Source organism: Diabrotica virgifera, chromosome 10 (assembly GCF_917563875.1).
Source record: "Diabrotica virgifera virgifera chromosome 10, PGI_DIABVI_V3a".
Classification (NCBI taxonomy): domain Eukaryota; kingdom Metazoa; phylum Arthropoda; class Insecta; order Coleoptera; family Chrysomelidae; genus Diabrotica; species Diabrotica virgifera.
This window is the reverse complement of record NC_065452.1, coordinates 128,285,616-128,298,425: the sequence shown is the minus strand read 5'-3', so window position 1 is coordinate 128,298,425 and position 12,810 is coordinate 128,285,616. Positions and strand designations below refer to the sequence as shown.

Sequence of the window (12,810 nt, the reverse complement as noted above, 5' to 3'; positions counted from 1 at the left end):
AAAGCCTTATTATAATTATAGGTTGGAGTTGTCTTTTAGCGATAATCTATTATTGAGAAATTCCCGATTATTTATCCCTAGATGTCTACAATTTCGGTGTTTAGAATATCTCCACCAAGGTCATTTAGGGATTGTAAAATGTAGAGCGAGAGCAAAAGCTTCAATATGGTGGTTGGGTCTATCCACTCAGATCGAAAATTTAGTTAGAAATTGTCCTATATGTATAGAACATAGAACAAATCCGGTAGAGCCCCTTATAAGGGATCCTTTTCCTGAGCGCCCATGGCAGAAAGTTTCTTTGGACCTTTTTAAACATAACTGCTGGTACTTAATTGTTACTGACTATTATTCCCGTTTCTTTGAGATATTTAAATTAACCACTATGACTGAATTGGTAATAATATCCAAACTTAAAGAACTTTTTAGTCGGTATGGGATTCCAGAGATAGTGCGTTCAGATAATGGGCCTCAATTCAGTACTCAATTTAGAATATTTGCTTCTCAATATGATTTCAGACATATTACTAGTAGCCCTTATTTCCCTCAATCCAATGGATGCATAGAGGCTGCAGTTAAAATAGCAAAAAATCTCCTTAAGAAAAATGAAGACCTTAGTCTAGCTTTATTAGCTTATCGTACCACACCCCTTGAATGTGGATTTTCGCCTTCCGAACTACTAATGAATCGTAAATTGAGATCTCCCTTACCCGTAATTCCAGAATTGTTAAATAATCCCGTTAATACTGATTCGGTGGTAGAAAGAGAGAATAGAGCGAAAGAAAAATCAGCCTTCCAGTTTAATAAAAGACATAGGGCCAGGACTTTGTCAGATTTATCTATAGGAGACAGTGTTTGGGTAATTGATTTGAGGTTGTACGGAAAAATTTCATCCATTTTAAACGAACCAAGATCTTATATAGTAAAAACCAAGTCTGGAAATTACAGACGAAACCGTCATGACCTCATTCCAGCACCATACTACTTTGAACCTGAATTTACTCCAGCACTGCCTCTGCCCACTTCTGATTCTAATTTTAATAGTAAAGAAGGTAGGTGGGAAGATTGTGCGAGTCGGAAGGATTGTGCGGGAAACAGTGAGTTGTGTAATGATAACAATATTGTGCTAACAGTTCCAAATACAGAAAATAACTGTTCTAATATGGAACAGGATTCTTCTCGTCCGAAAAGGATATCTCGACGGCCAGCTTATCTGAAAGATTATTTAATTTCATGAAAATTTGTTTTTGTAAAGAGGGAGATGTACTATCGGCACAATCTGGCAACCCTGTAAGTTGTGAAGTAAGGCACTAATACGTCAACGCGGATGGCCGATGGCAGATCTCATCTCTTCTACTGAATGTATTGTATTGAGTTCAATAAACCTGAGAAAGTGCAAGAACCCTTTTACTTACTTAACAGAACAAACCGCAGACTCCAGTGCCAGGTTAAACAACGTTGGGGCCATCTCCCTGCTTCAATCCCTGAGAGTTTTTGAAAAAGTCTGTCCGATGGTTTTGTACTCATACACATGCCTGAGTTTCATCCATTATGGCTTTATGAATCTAATTAGCTTGCGTGGTATTGCCAATAATGCCAATTTAGCCAATATATAGTATAGTCTGTTCCTTTTGAAGTCTACAAACAAGTTGTAAACATCAATGTCGTGTTCCCATGATTTGCCCAAGACCTGCTTGACTGTAAATATTTGATTTATTGTCGACCTTCCCGTTTGAAGCCCTTCTGATACTCTCCAATAATATTTTCTGCTAGTAGTTGGAGCCGCTGGTTTATAATATACTTAGGCGAGGATTTTATATGCTGTACATAGCAGATATATATGCTGCATTATTCCGATATTAACATATGGGGCACAAACATGGACAATCACAAAAAAGAATATGAACATACTCAGAGTCACTCAACACGCGATGGAAAGAGCAATGCTTGGCATATCACTTAAGGACAGAAAAATAAACACATGGATAAGACCATAGCCACCTTTACTTTACAAGCCATGAAGAGAAAAAGGCAACGTCGCAATGGATGAAGTCGGTAGTCTGACTTTCGGACTACCGCTTTCGAAACTACGATTTTAAAGTACAAATTCTGGTAAAATTTATAGTATTTTTTGAGTCGAACAAGAAAATATTATTAATTAGAAGTTTGTACAAAATAATATTAAAAGTAATTCCTTGTAAGTAACGTTTATTATACAAAAAAAAACCAATAACAAGAATATAAACGGGATTCATTTTTTTCGAATCCTAAGAAAACTAATAAGTATTTTTCAAAAATTTAAACGCAGAATGAAATATTGTTAGGACCGAGGGCCGAAAGTCCCTGAAAACTTCTATGTTTATTTTAATAAGTTACAGGGGTGAAAAACTAAGAAAATTTAGTGTGATTTTTAGTTTCAACTATGTCATTAAAAAACTTTTTATTCATTCTAAGGGACTTTCGGCCCTCGGTAATAAAGTAATCTTTCATTCTGCGTTTAAATTTTTCAAAAATACTTATTAGTTTTCTCAGGATTCGAAAAAAATGATTACATTTAAAATACAGGCGTCAAAATTTTGCAATTTGTTCCTTTCCACTTAAAGTTTGTCGCACTTATTTAGAAACACCCTGAATTGATAAAGAACAAATCTAGTTGTTAAACATAAGCGAATTAATCAAAAAAACAGAATGTTACGAAAACCTGAGTCTATAGTTGGGTTTTAATTTCAGTATTTTATAAATGCCCGGTACACCATAAAAATTTAACTGGTTAGCAACAATATTATTACAGCGGTATTGTAAAAGAATTAGGCTATAACATATTAGAAAAATCACTTAAATCTGCCAACAGGTTTAGGAAATATAAGACATTAAAAATGACAAAATTTTTAAGTGGACGGATTTCTATATGCACGCAAGTTTATATAAAAATATATTATATTGAACTAAAATCATCTTAATAACATACCTTTTAATGTTTACATACCTTTAATATAGTGAAAATTATTTAAAAACAAATGAGAACTGTCAGAATTAATCGGTCTAGCAATAGATGTTGCCAAATTTCAACTTCATGGCTTGTTAGGTAAAGGTGGCTATGATAAGACAGAAAACCAACGTCACCGATGTGGTACAAAAATCACTAAAATTGAAATGGGAATACGCTGGACATGAAGCTAGGAGCGATCTTAACAAATGGCACAGAACAATTCTAACCTGGAGACCATACGAACACAAAAGACCCAGAGGCAGACCTCCTATGAGATGGACAGATGATCTGAAACGAACTGCCGGGAAAAATTGGCTACAAGTAGCGTACAACAAAAAACAATGGAAAGGAAGACTTGAAGAGGCTTATGTTCAGATGTGGACGTAATGGCTAGACGAAGAAGAAGACATAGCAGAGAAATTCCATGGTAGTTTTAGCACTTTATACAATTAAACCATGTTGAATTGTTTAAATATAAATTTTATTTATTGTTAATACATTTTAAATTTCTGGTGCAACTATAACATTTAAAAAAGTTATTAATATTATTTCTATTAAATTTTTTTAGGGGCCCGAAAATTGTGTAGTGCCTCGTGCCCAATTTGAAGTAAAATAGGCTCTGGAAATGATGTAGTATGGAGAGGATTCTCATCCGACGAATTCGAAGTGAACAAAGATCTTAGACAAGGAGATCCGTTATCCACTGTGCTTTATAATTTGGTATTCGAGACAATAATCAGAAATAGCTGAGTTAAAATGACTGGAACCATCTCCAACAATGAACATCAATGTCTGGACTTCGCTGATGATCTTACTGTTCTAAAGAAAAGTAGAAAAGAAGTAAGAGATGTTTTAAAAAGATTAGAAAAGGAGCTGTTACTCGGAAATACAGAGCTAAAAGAAGAGGGACAGTTTACTTTCGTATCTAATGAATCAAGGAAATATCATTTCGAGAGAGTGGTCCCTTTTACGTTTTTGGGTTTATTATAGAAGAGAAAGGTCAAGAGGAATGAAAACTGAATCCTAGATTAGCAAAGGGAAATAAAAGATGGGAAGCCTAAGAACACTGATGAAATCCAAATATACAGGGTGTTTCATTGGGAAAGTAACATACGTTAACTGTATAAAGAGGACACATAGGCGGTCTCAAAAATACCATACTTAATGGGTCTTACTTCATTAATAACAAAGATACTGGGTGTTTTACCTATTTTGCCATTTTCTTATTTGGTCCATAACTTTTTAACCACACTGTATATTTATTTTATATTTGGCACTCAAATATTATTTAAGGTGTACAATCAATTAATTTATTTAATATTGTAAAAAGTCCAGGTCCGGACTAAAAAATATTGGAAAAATGTTCCGACCCAAAAACAACACCCTGTACATTAAATTTTTTTAACATAGATTTTGCATTTGAAAAGAGAATGAAAAACTAAATTTAGTGGTATACTTTGAATTTTCGGCAAAATGATTTTTCTGGTCAAATTTTGAATTTGAATTCTGAGATTATGTGAATTGCGAAAGCTCGAAGTAGAAAAAAATTGAAATACCACTTACAACTTGTTAACCACACTGTATATTTATTTTATATTTAACACCGGATATTTTTTTAAGGTATCCAATCATTTAATTTATTTACAGTTATAAAAAATCCAGGGCCGGATTAAAAAATATTGGAAAAATGTTCCGACCCAAAAAACACCCTGTGCATTAATTTTTTTTAATGGATTTTGCATTTGAAAAGAGAATGAAAAACCAAATTTAGTGGTATAGGTACTTTGAATTTTCGGCAAAATAATTTTTCGGGTAAAATTTGGAATTTGAATTCTGAAATTATGTGAATTGCGAGAGCTCGAAGTAAAAAAAAATTAAAATGTGACTTAATTTTAATTAATACCATTCATCATCATCATTCTCTTTGCCTTATCCCTATGCGGGGTCGGCTTCCCTAATTGCATTTCTCCACACAATTCTATCCTGTATCATATCAATATTAATCCCCTTTAGCAACATGTCCTGCCTAATCGTCTCCCCCCACGTAACACACTACTCGTTTCCTTCCACTTCATCCATCCAGCCCTAATTCTACTGCATTCATCTCCATCTATTTCTCCATTACTCTGTAATACCGATCCCAGGTACTTAAAACTATTGCTTTTTGCAATCAGTTCACTATCCAAATATACCATTTTATTTGTAGTAACTCCATCTTTAAATGAACATTCCAAATTCTCTGTCTTTGTCCTACTAAGTTTTAAACCTTTTTCCTCCAGAGCTCGTGTGCACTGTTCCAGTTTCCTACTAACACGACATCATCAGCATACAATAAGCACCATGGAATGTTACCCTGTATCTAGTTTTGCTATTATCTGGTTCAAAACTAATGAGAGTAATTACGGACCAAGCATCGAGCCTTGGTGCAATCCTACTTTCACATGAAATTTATCAGTCTCTCCCACACCTGTCCTAACACTAGTCGTTACTCCCTCATACATATCCCTCACAATCTTTCCATATGCACCAGGGACTCCTTTCTTATTGAGTGCCACCACAGAATCTCTCGAGGAACTCTATCATATGCTTTCTCAAGATCAATGAATACCATATGAGCGTTTGTTTCTTTACTCCAGTATTTTTCCATCGACTGCCTTATAATGAAAATTGCGTCTGTTGTTGATCTGCCCTTATTACCATTATTTAATCTAAATTGGTAAAATGTTAACATTTTAGTATTTTTTTGTTATGGCGACAAATGAAGAGTGGAGATATATAATGGGCCAAGTGACAAAAATTGGCAATCGAGAAAAATGAGTTTTTATCAGGAAAATAAACACTATACTTAACGGCGGACGCTATCTGTTGAATTTATTTAGAGCTGTTTCCAATGCAACTGTCACTTGGCCCATAATACAGGTTAACGGCATTGTTGCATATACCATTATAATGGAACAAAACAGAAATATTGATATTTTGTCACTTGGCCCGTTATATACAGGGTTGCCAGAAACTTTACCGACAAACGAATAAAGCAGATTCTTCAGATAATTTTAAGATAATTTAACCCAATTCACTTAGTCCGAAAACGCTTCCTAAGGGAGCTAGAGCTGTTTGAAGGTGGCGTCTGGTAATTAGTTTTTCTTAAATACCTCCGGAACGCTTCTATTTAGAAAAACAAAAATTGGTATGCGTATTTATCTTCCAGAGATAAATCTATTACATCTATTGCAATTTTCTAGTACCTGTCATAGGCGTCCGTTTTGGGTAGGGCAACGGTTACTTTATCGCATAACTTTTTTGTCTTTAACTTTTAAGCATTTTGGACTCTGGATTAGTAAATTGTGAGGTATTCTTGTACTAAAAGGTACTCTTGTTTTAAGTCGATAGGATACACTGTTTTCTAGAAAAATCAATTTGAAAATTTTTCGTTTTTTAAATTTCAAAAAAAAATTTCAAAAAAATATTAAAAAAAAAACTATTTAGAAAAACGAAAACTTGTTCGTTTTAATTACATTCCAGAGATGAATCGATTTCAATAATTGCGAATTTCTAATATCGGTCATATGCGTCGGTTTTGCGTAGGTCAACGGTTATTTTATCGCATAACTTTTTTGTCCTTAATTTTTAAGCATTTTTGACAGTAGATTATTAAATTATGAGGTATTCTAGTAGTAAAGGTTACTCTTGCTTTAAGTTGGTAAAATACACCTTTTTTTATTTTTTTTTTCAATTTTTTTTCAAATTCAAGAGACGAAAAATTTTCAAATCGATTTTTCTAGAAAACGGTGTGTCCTACCGACTTAAATCAAGAGTACCTTTTAGTACTAGCATACCCCACAATTTAATAATCTAAAGTCAAAAATGCTTAAAATTTAAACACAAAAAAGTTATACGATAAAATAACCGTTACCCAACCCAAAACGGACGCCTATGACCGGTACTATAAATTTGCAATAGATGGAATCGATTTATCTCTGGAAGATAAATATACGTACCAATTTTTGTTGTTCTAACTAGAAGCGTTCTGGAGGTATTTAAGAAAAACTAACTACAAGACGCCCTTTTCAAAGAGCTCTAGCTCCTTTAGGAAGCATTTTCGGACTAGGTGAATTTGGTTAAATTGTCTTGAAATTACCTGACTTCATGTAAGTCCTGTCCTTCAGTCCTGTCTTCGTTTGTCGGTAGAGTTTCTGGACACCCTGTATATCCACTCGTCAAATAATTCATAACATGAATTATTTGACTAGTTCTTTAACTAATGAATAAATAATAAAAAGTCCACAAAAAATGCATACCTAACTGTAATCAACCAACTATCTTAAAAATAAAAAAAAAAACAGAAAAAGAATTGCTGAAAAATAACGTTTGGATATCTAAAATCCAAAGTTTATAAAGAGAAAATAAATAGTAGGGAAGAAGTTCTTGACAGGATTCGAGGCGCCTTCCAAGAAATGAAGAATAACCCTGACGATATTAGGAAGTCAGTCAGACAAAATAACAAAAAGAGCAAGACTTTGTATTCCACAAGGTAGTGGCCATTTTGAACAATTACTATAGTTTTGATAAGTTATTTTTTGGAAAAATTTTTCTGTTTTTTTTTTAATTTTTAAGATAGTTCGTTCATTAAAGTTATGTATTTTTTGTGGGCTCTTTGTTATTTATCCATTAATTAAAGGTGAATATTTGTTATGAAATATTTGTCACCATAATAAAAAACACTGAAATGTTGTTAACATTTTACCAATTTAGATTAAATAATGGTATTAATTAAAGTTAAGTCACATTTTAATTTTTTTACTTCAAGCTCTCGCAATTCACATAATTTCAGAATTCAAATTCAAAATTTTTCCAGAAAAATCATTTTGCCGAAAAATCGAAGTAAACCAGTAAATTTGTTTTTTATCCCCTTTTTAAATGCAAAATCCATTTAAAAAAAATTAATGTACAGGGTGTTTTTTGGGTCGTAGCATTTTTCCAATATTTTTTAATCCGGCCCTGGATTTTTTATAATTGTAACCAAATTAATTGATTGGTCACCTTAAATAATATTCAGTATTAAATATAAAATAAATATAAAGTGTGTTTAACAAGTTGTAAGTCGTATTTCAATTTTTTTTCTACTTCGAGCTTTAGCAATTCACATAATTTCAGAATTCAAATTCAAAATTTGACCCGAAAAATCATTTTACCGAAAATTCAAAGTATACCACTAAATTTAGTGTTTCATTCTCTTTTCAAATGCAAAATCTATTTAAAAAAAAATTAATGTACAGGGTGTTGTTATTGGGTTGGAAGATTTTTCCAATATTTTTTAGACCGGACTTGGATTTTTTACAATTTTAAATTAATTAATTTATTGTATACCTTAAATAATATTTGCGTGTCAAATATAAAATAAATATACAGTGTGGTTAAAAAGTTATGAATCGAATAAAAAATGGCAAAATAGATAAAACACCCAGTATATTTGTTATTAATAAGTATGGTATTTTTGAGACCGCCTAAGTGTCCTCTTTCTACAGTTAAAGTATGTTACTTTCCCAATGAAACACACTGTATATCGAGAAAAACAAAGTTAAGTACATCACTTTTTACTCTTACACTTTTCAAACATTAAAATATATCGTCATGTTTATTAAAATATGTATAAAACATATTATGTACAAACATGAAAAGTAGTCGGAATCGGCAAAAAAATTTAAACATTTTGTTTATTTATGAAGCATAACGTAAACAATTAACGTAAAAAGTGAAATTATGTATAGTTCATATAATTAGCTACAATCTGTAAAAGTTTCAAATTTCTTCATTGTAAAAAACAAGAGAATTTAATCATTTTCCGTTAAAATCGTGTTTTTATTTAAACAATTAATGAACAAAAAAAAATTATTGACTATTCGTGTATTGTTCCCGCGAATGGATATGTCTGCAAATTTTTAGTCATTTGCATTGAAGAAAAGGCAGTCAAATTAACGTCCAAAATTTGACCCAAACGATTGAACTAAAGAAAAGCGTTTAATTAATTAATACGACAAAACGAATTCTAATGTTAATTGTGGCACAAAACGTCTCTACCGGTGGTTTTTCTAAGACTACGATAAAAACACGAATTTTTTGAATTCAAGTTTTGGTTAAAGTTTTGTTTCGTATCCTATTGAAATTTGACACGATTAAACGCCGATTTATATATAAACAAATATATGAGCGTTCAAAATTTGAAACTTTATTGTTTATTTATGAAGCATAACGTAAACAATTAACGTAAAAAGTGAAATTATGTATAGTTCATATCATTAGCTACAATCCGTAAAAGTTTCAAGTTTCTACATCGTAAAAAACAAAAGAATTTAACCATTTTCCATTAAAATCGTTTTTTTTTTATTTAAACAATTAATAAACATAAAAATGTTTTATTGACTTTTCGTGTATTGTTCCCGCGAATGCATATGTATGCAAATTTTCATTCATTTGAATTAAAGAAAAGTCAGTCAAATTAACGTCCAAAGATTTGGTGCAAACTATTGAAGTAAAGAAAAGCGTTTAATAATAAACGAAAGGGTTATTTTTAATAAAACAATGGGAACAATTTATCACCCACTTGTATCTGGTAATACCTTCGTGGTTTCTAAAATTGGCAACCCAACGAATTGCTGGAGCAAGGAGGTTTGAGGAAGATCTAAAAGTTGCATCCCACTTCTCACCTGTCCAGCGCGGTAAAATTCCAACGAAAAACGGTCCCACATACTCAGATAGGAGCAAAACTAATATAAATAAATCATAATTATGAATAAACAATAATTACCTGCACTTTTCATCAGTTTATCGAAAGATCTGCCCCAATTTCGAACTTCTTCCAAAGTAGGACTGTAAAAAGAAGTATTTTAGGTCAAGTTGTTAAACTTTTATGTTTCTAAATATATAAAATTTTACCTTTTTGATTAATAGTTATAGCAATGAAAGGAATCAGTGTTGTAAATATTTAATGATCGACAACTTATCATTATGGCGTAAACGTTTTATTCCAGCAGAATAATACATTCGATATTACAGTGTCTCTATAAATTAAAGTCGGTTTCATATTAGTGTATGTAGAGTACCTAATCAGTTCTAATTTAGTATTTACCGTTACGTGCAAGTTGCAGCAAGTTTTTGAAATTTTAATGAAAGATTAAGTGGCAATTTCAATACCGTCTATCTCACAGCCCAATTAACCGCCCACCTTGTATTTCTTTCAGTTTGCAGGAATTGTTAATCTTCGACCACATTTTATGAAAGATACAGTGAAAACTACATTTGAAGAAAAGAAGACTATAAAATTATTAAAAGAAAAGTCGTTTATCAAGGGATGCTTAGCAAAAATCCAATGTTTAAAAATCTTCAAAGAAAATTCAAACAAACATGATTTTGAAAATCATGGCCTGCCTAATTAGAAAAAAATTGTGAGTATTAATAATGGATGTTGCCGCCTCTGGCCCTCAGGACTTTTTGGAGCCGGTTCAGCAATCCATTCATGATATCCTGGATATCAGATGGGGATATTGTGCCGCAGCCGTCTTGAGCTCTCCGAATTATGTAGGGTTGGTACTCTTGCTCTTACCTGTTTTTTCAGGTTGTCCCAAATGTGTTTAATCGGGTTAAGATCGGGACTGCCCTCATTAAGGTACTCACGGGTGAATCTTGCGGTATGGCAATTAACGGGCGACTACGAACTCCCCCACGCTACTTAGATTTTAATGGGTTCAGTTTTATAGTAGGATTAAAAGCGACTACGAATTGCCCCACGCTACCTAGGTACTTAGATAATATTTTTGTGAACATATTATATAGTTTTTATTTTACTTTATTGTATTCAAAAAGGAACCCAATTCCCAAAGCATGAGCGAAAATTTTAAATGATTAACTAATGAAACTATAACAATTTAATCGAATAAAGTTTATTTATAAATCTACATTAACTTATATATAATATACAATAACAAAAACTACAGTTAAACAATAACAATGCTTAATTCTAATGTCTGATTAGTGATTAAAATAAGTAAGAGTGAACACTATATTTTAGATTTTAAAAGTTAGCTGCATAATTATTGCAAACTGGCTTAATGAAGTCTAATTTAGTAATGTTTTGATTAACGTAATATTCATTTAGCCTATTTTCAATAAAATCAACTTTTCTTTTTGCCGTTTTATCAAGTTTTTTTTTTCGAATATATGTGCAGTTCTAATTTTCACATATACTTCTGCTTGAAAATTTAACAAAATGTCTGTAAATTTAAATATTTCAGGATGTGATTTATAAAAACATTCGTTAAATTTCGAGTGAAATAATTCACATGCGTTTGTAGTAAATATAAGAGATGATGAATTTGAAGCTCACATGTAAGGTGGAAATGTTGAATCTTACGTTAAATAATTATTAACTAGGTAATCACAAAATTTCAAAACTCTATCATCTTCTGGCATAATATTAAAAAGTTCATCAGAAAAAAAGTCACCAACATCATTTGGATCTAAATAAGGAATGCCGAAAAACAATTTTTAAATATTTTCCAATAACAATTTAATTTTTATATTCCGAGGACAAACCTAAATTTTGAATTTTTCGGTACCAATTTTGTGTTAAATGAAATTTGCAACAAAAAATAATAATGTCGGGCCATACTAGCTTGGCTGCATTTTGAATTGCTATTTCAAAATCAGAAATTATTCGCTTCGGTTTGAAATTTAAATTCAAATCTGTACATATTGTTATTATGTATAAAAAGTACTTTTGTACGATTGCTGTGATTTATTTGGTAATAAACAAAATACTAGAAGAACATAAAACCATTTTTTTAGCCATGTATAGTAAACATCTGACAAAAATATTTAGAACAGTATTGAAAAGTTCCATCTAAATACAAAGAATCTACATTACACAAAAAGTAAAGATTTGTGAAACAACTAAAAATTACGGAATTATTTTTCGTAGATAATAAAAAGTTTTCACCTGTATTTGTTTTTTTAAGTTCACTAACACTTGTAGAACTTCTTCCTGTGACTTGGGCAATGATGGTGTGGATCTTTGTCTTGCAGCATAGATATTTCTTCGAACGCAAGAAATGTCTTTCGTCGTCAGAGGTAAATTGCTGAAATTTTCCTTCCTCAATTCCTTGTGGACAATATTTAAAGGTCTTATATATCTTCTACAGCTTTCCTCTTTGTAGAATGACTAAAAATTAGCTGGTCAACGTGGATGTCTGGAGCATGTATATGCTCCACCGATGCTTTTTCAAGAATAACGTAATTTTCATCACCTTCCTTTGTGTACACTTTGGAGACATGGGCCTTTGAATATTTATATTCATTAATTATTAATAAAAGTTCTCCCCTTTGACTAAATACAGTTGTTGTATTTGCCATTTAAAGTTAAACACTAACTGACAAAACCAGACACTATACCGTAATACTTGCAACTGAAGTGAATAACTGAAAATATTTATAAGTATTCTTACTATCAACTATAATCAAATTTGGAATTTCTGGTCATTAAGACTTAATCCCCTACTTTTTCGGCGATGGGGCAGCAGGTACTTGGGATTAATGGGCCGAGGTAGTTCGTGGGGCAGTTAGATAACGCAGCAATGAACGGTGCGATAGGCATGACATGGTCTTGTAGAACTTCTTTCGCGTATATTTGAGCTTTCATACTGCATCTATCGAACACAACAAGATCTGTACGAGGTTCGTAAGAGATACCTCCACAATTCATTATTGATCTACCTCGGTAAGTCACTGTTTCGGTTATAATACATGGAGCAAACCTTTCATTTTGACGCCTG

The 12,810-nt window shown here is 32.0% G+C and overlaps 1 protein-coding gene across 1 annotated transcript in view; it reads right to left on the bottom strand.

Moving 5' to 3' along the window:
• The window catches only part of LOC114342587 (regulator of G-protein signaling 17), a 224,723-nt gene that overhangs the window by 130,937 nt on the left and 80,976 nt on the right, over positions 1–12,810 (bottom strand). The window contains exon 4 of the mRNA XM_050641366.1: positions 9,792–9,853. Coding sequence (XP_050497323.1) covers positions 9,792–9,853 — 62 coding nt within the window. The remainder of the gene's footprint in view (positions 1–9,791; positions 9,854–12,810) is intronic.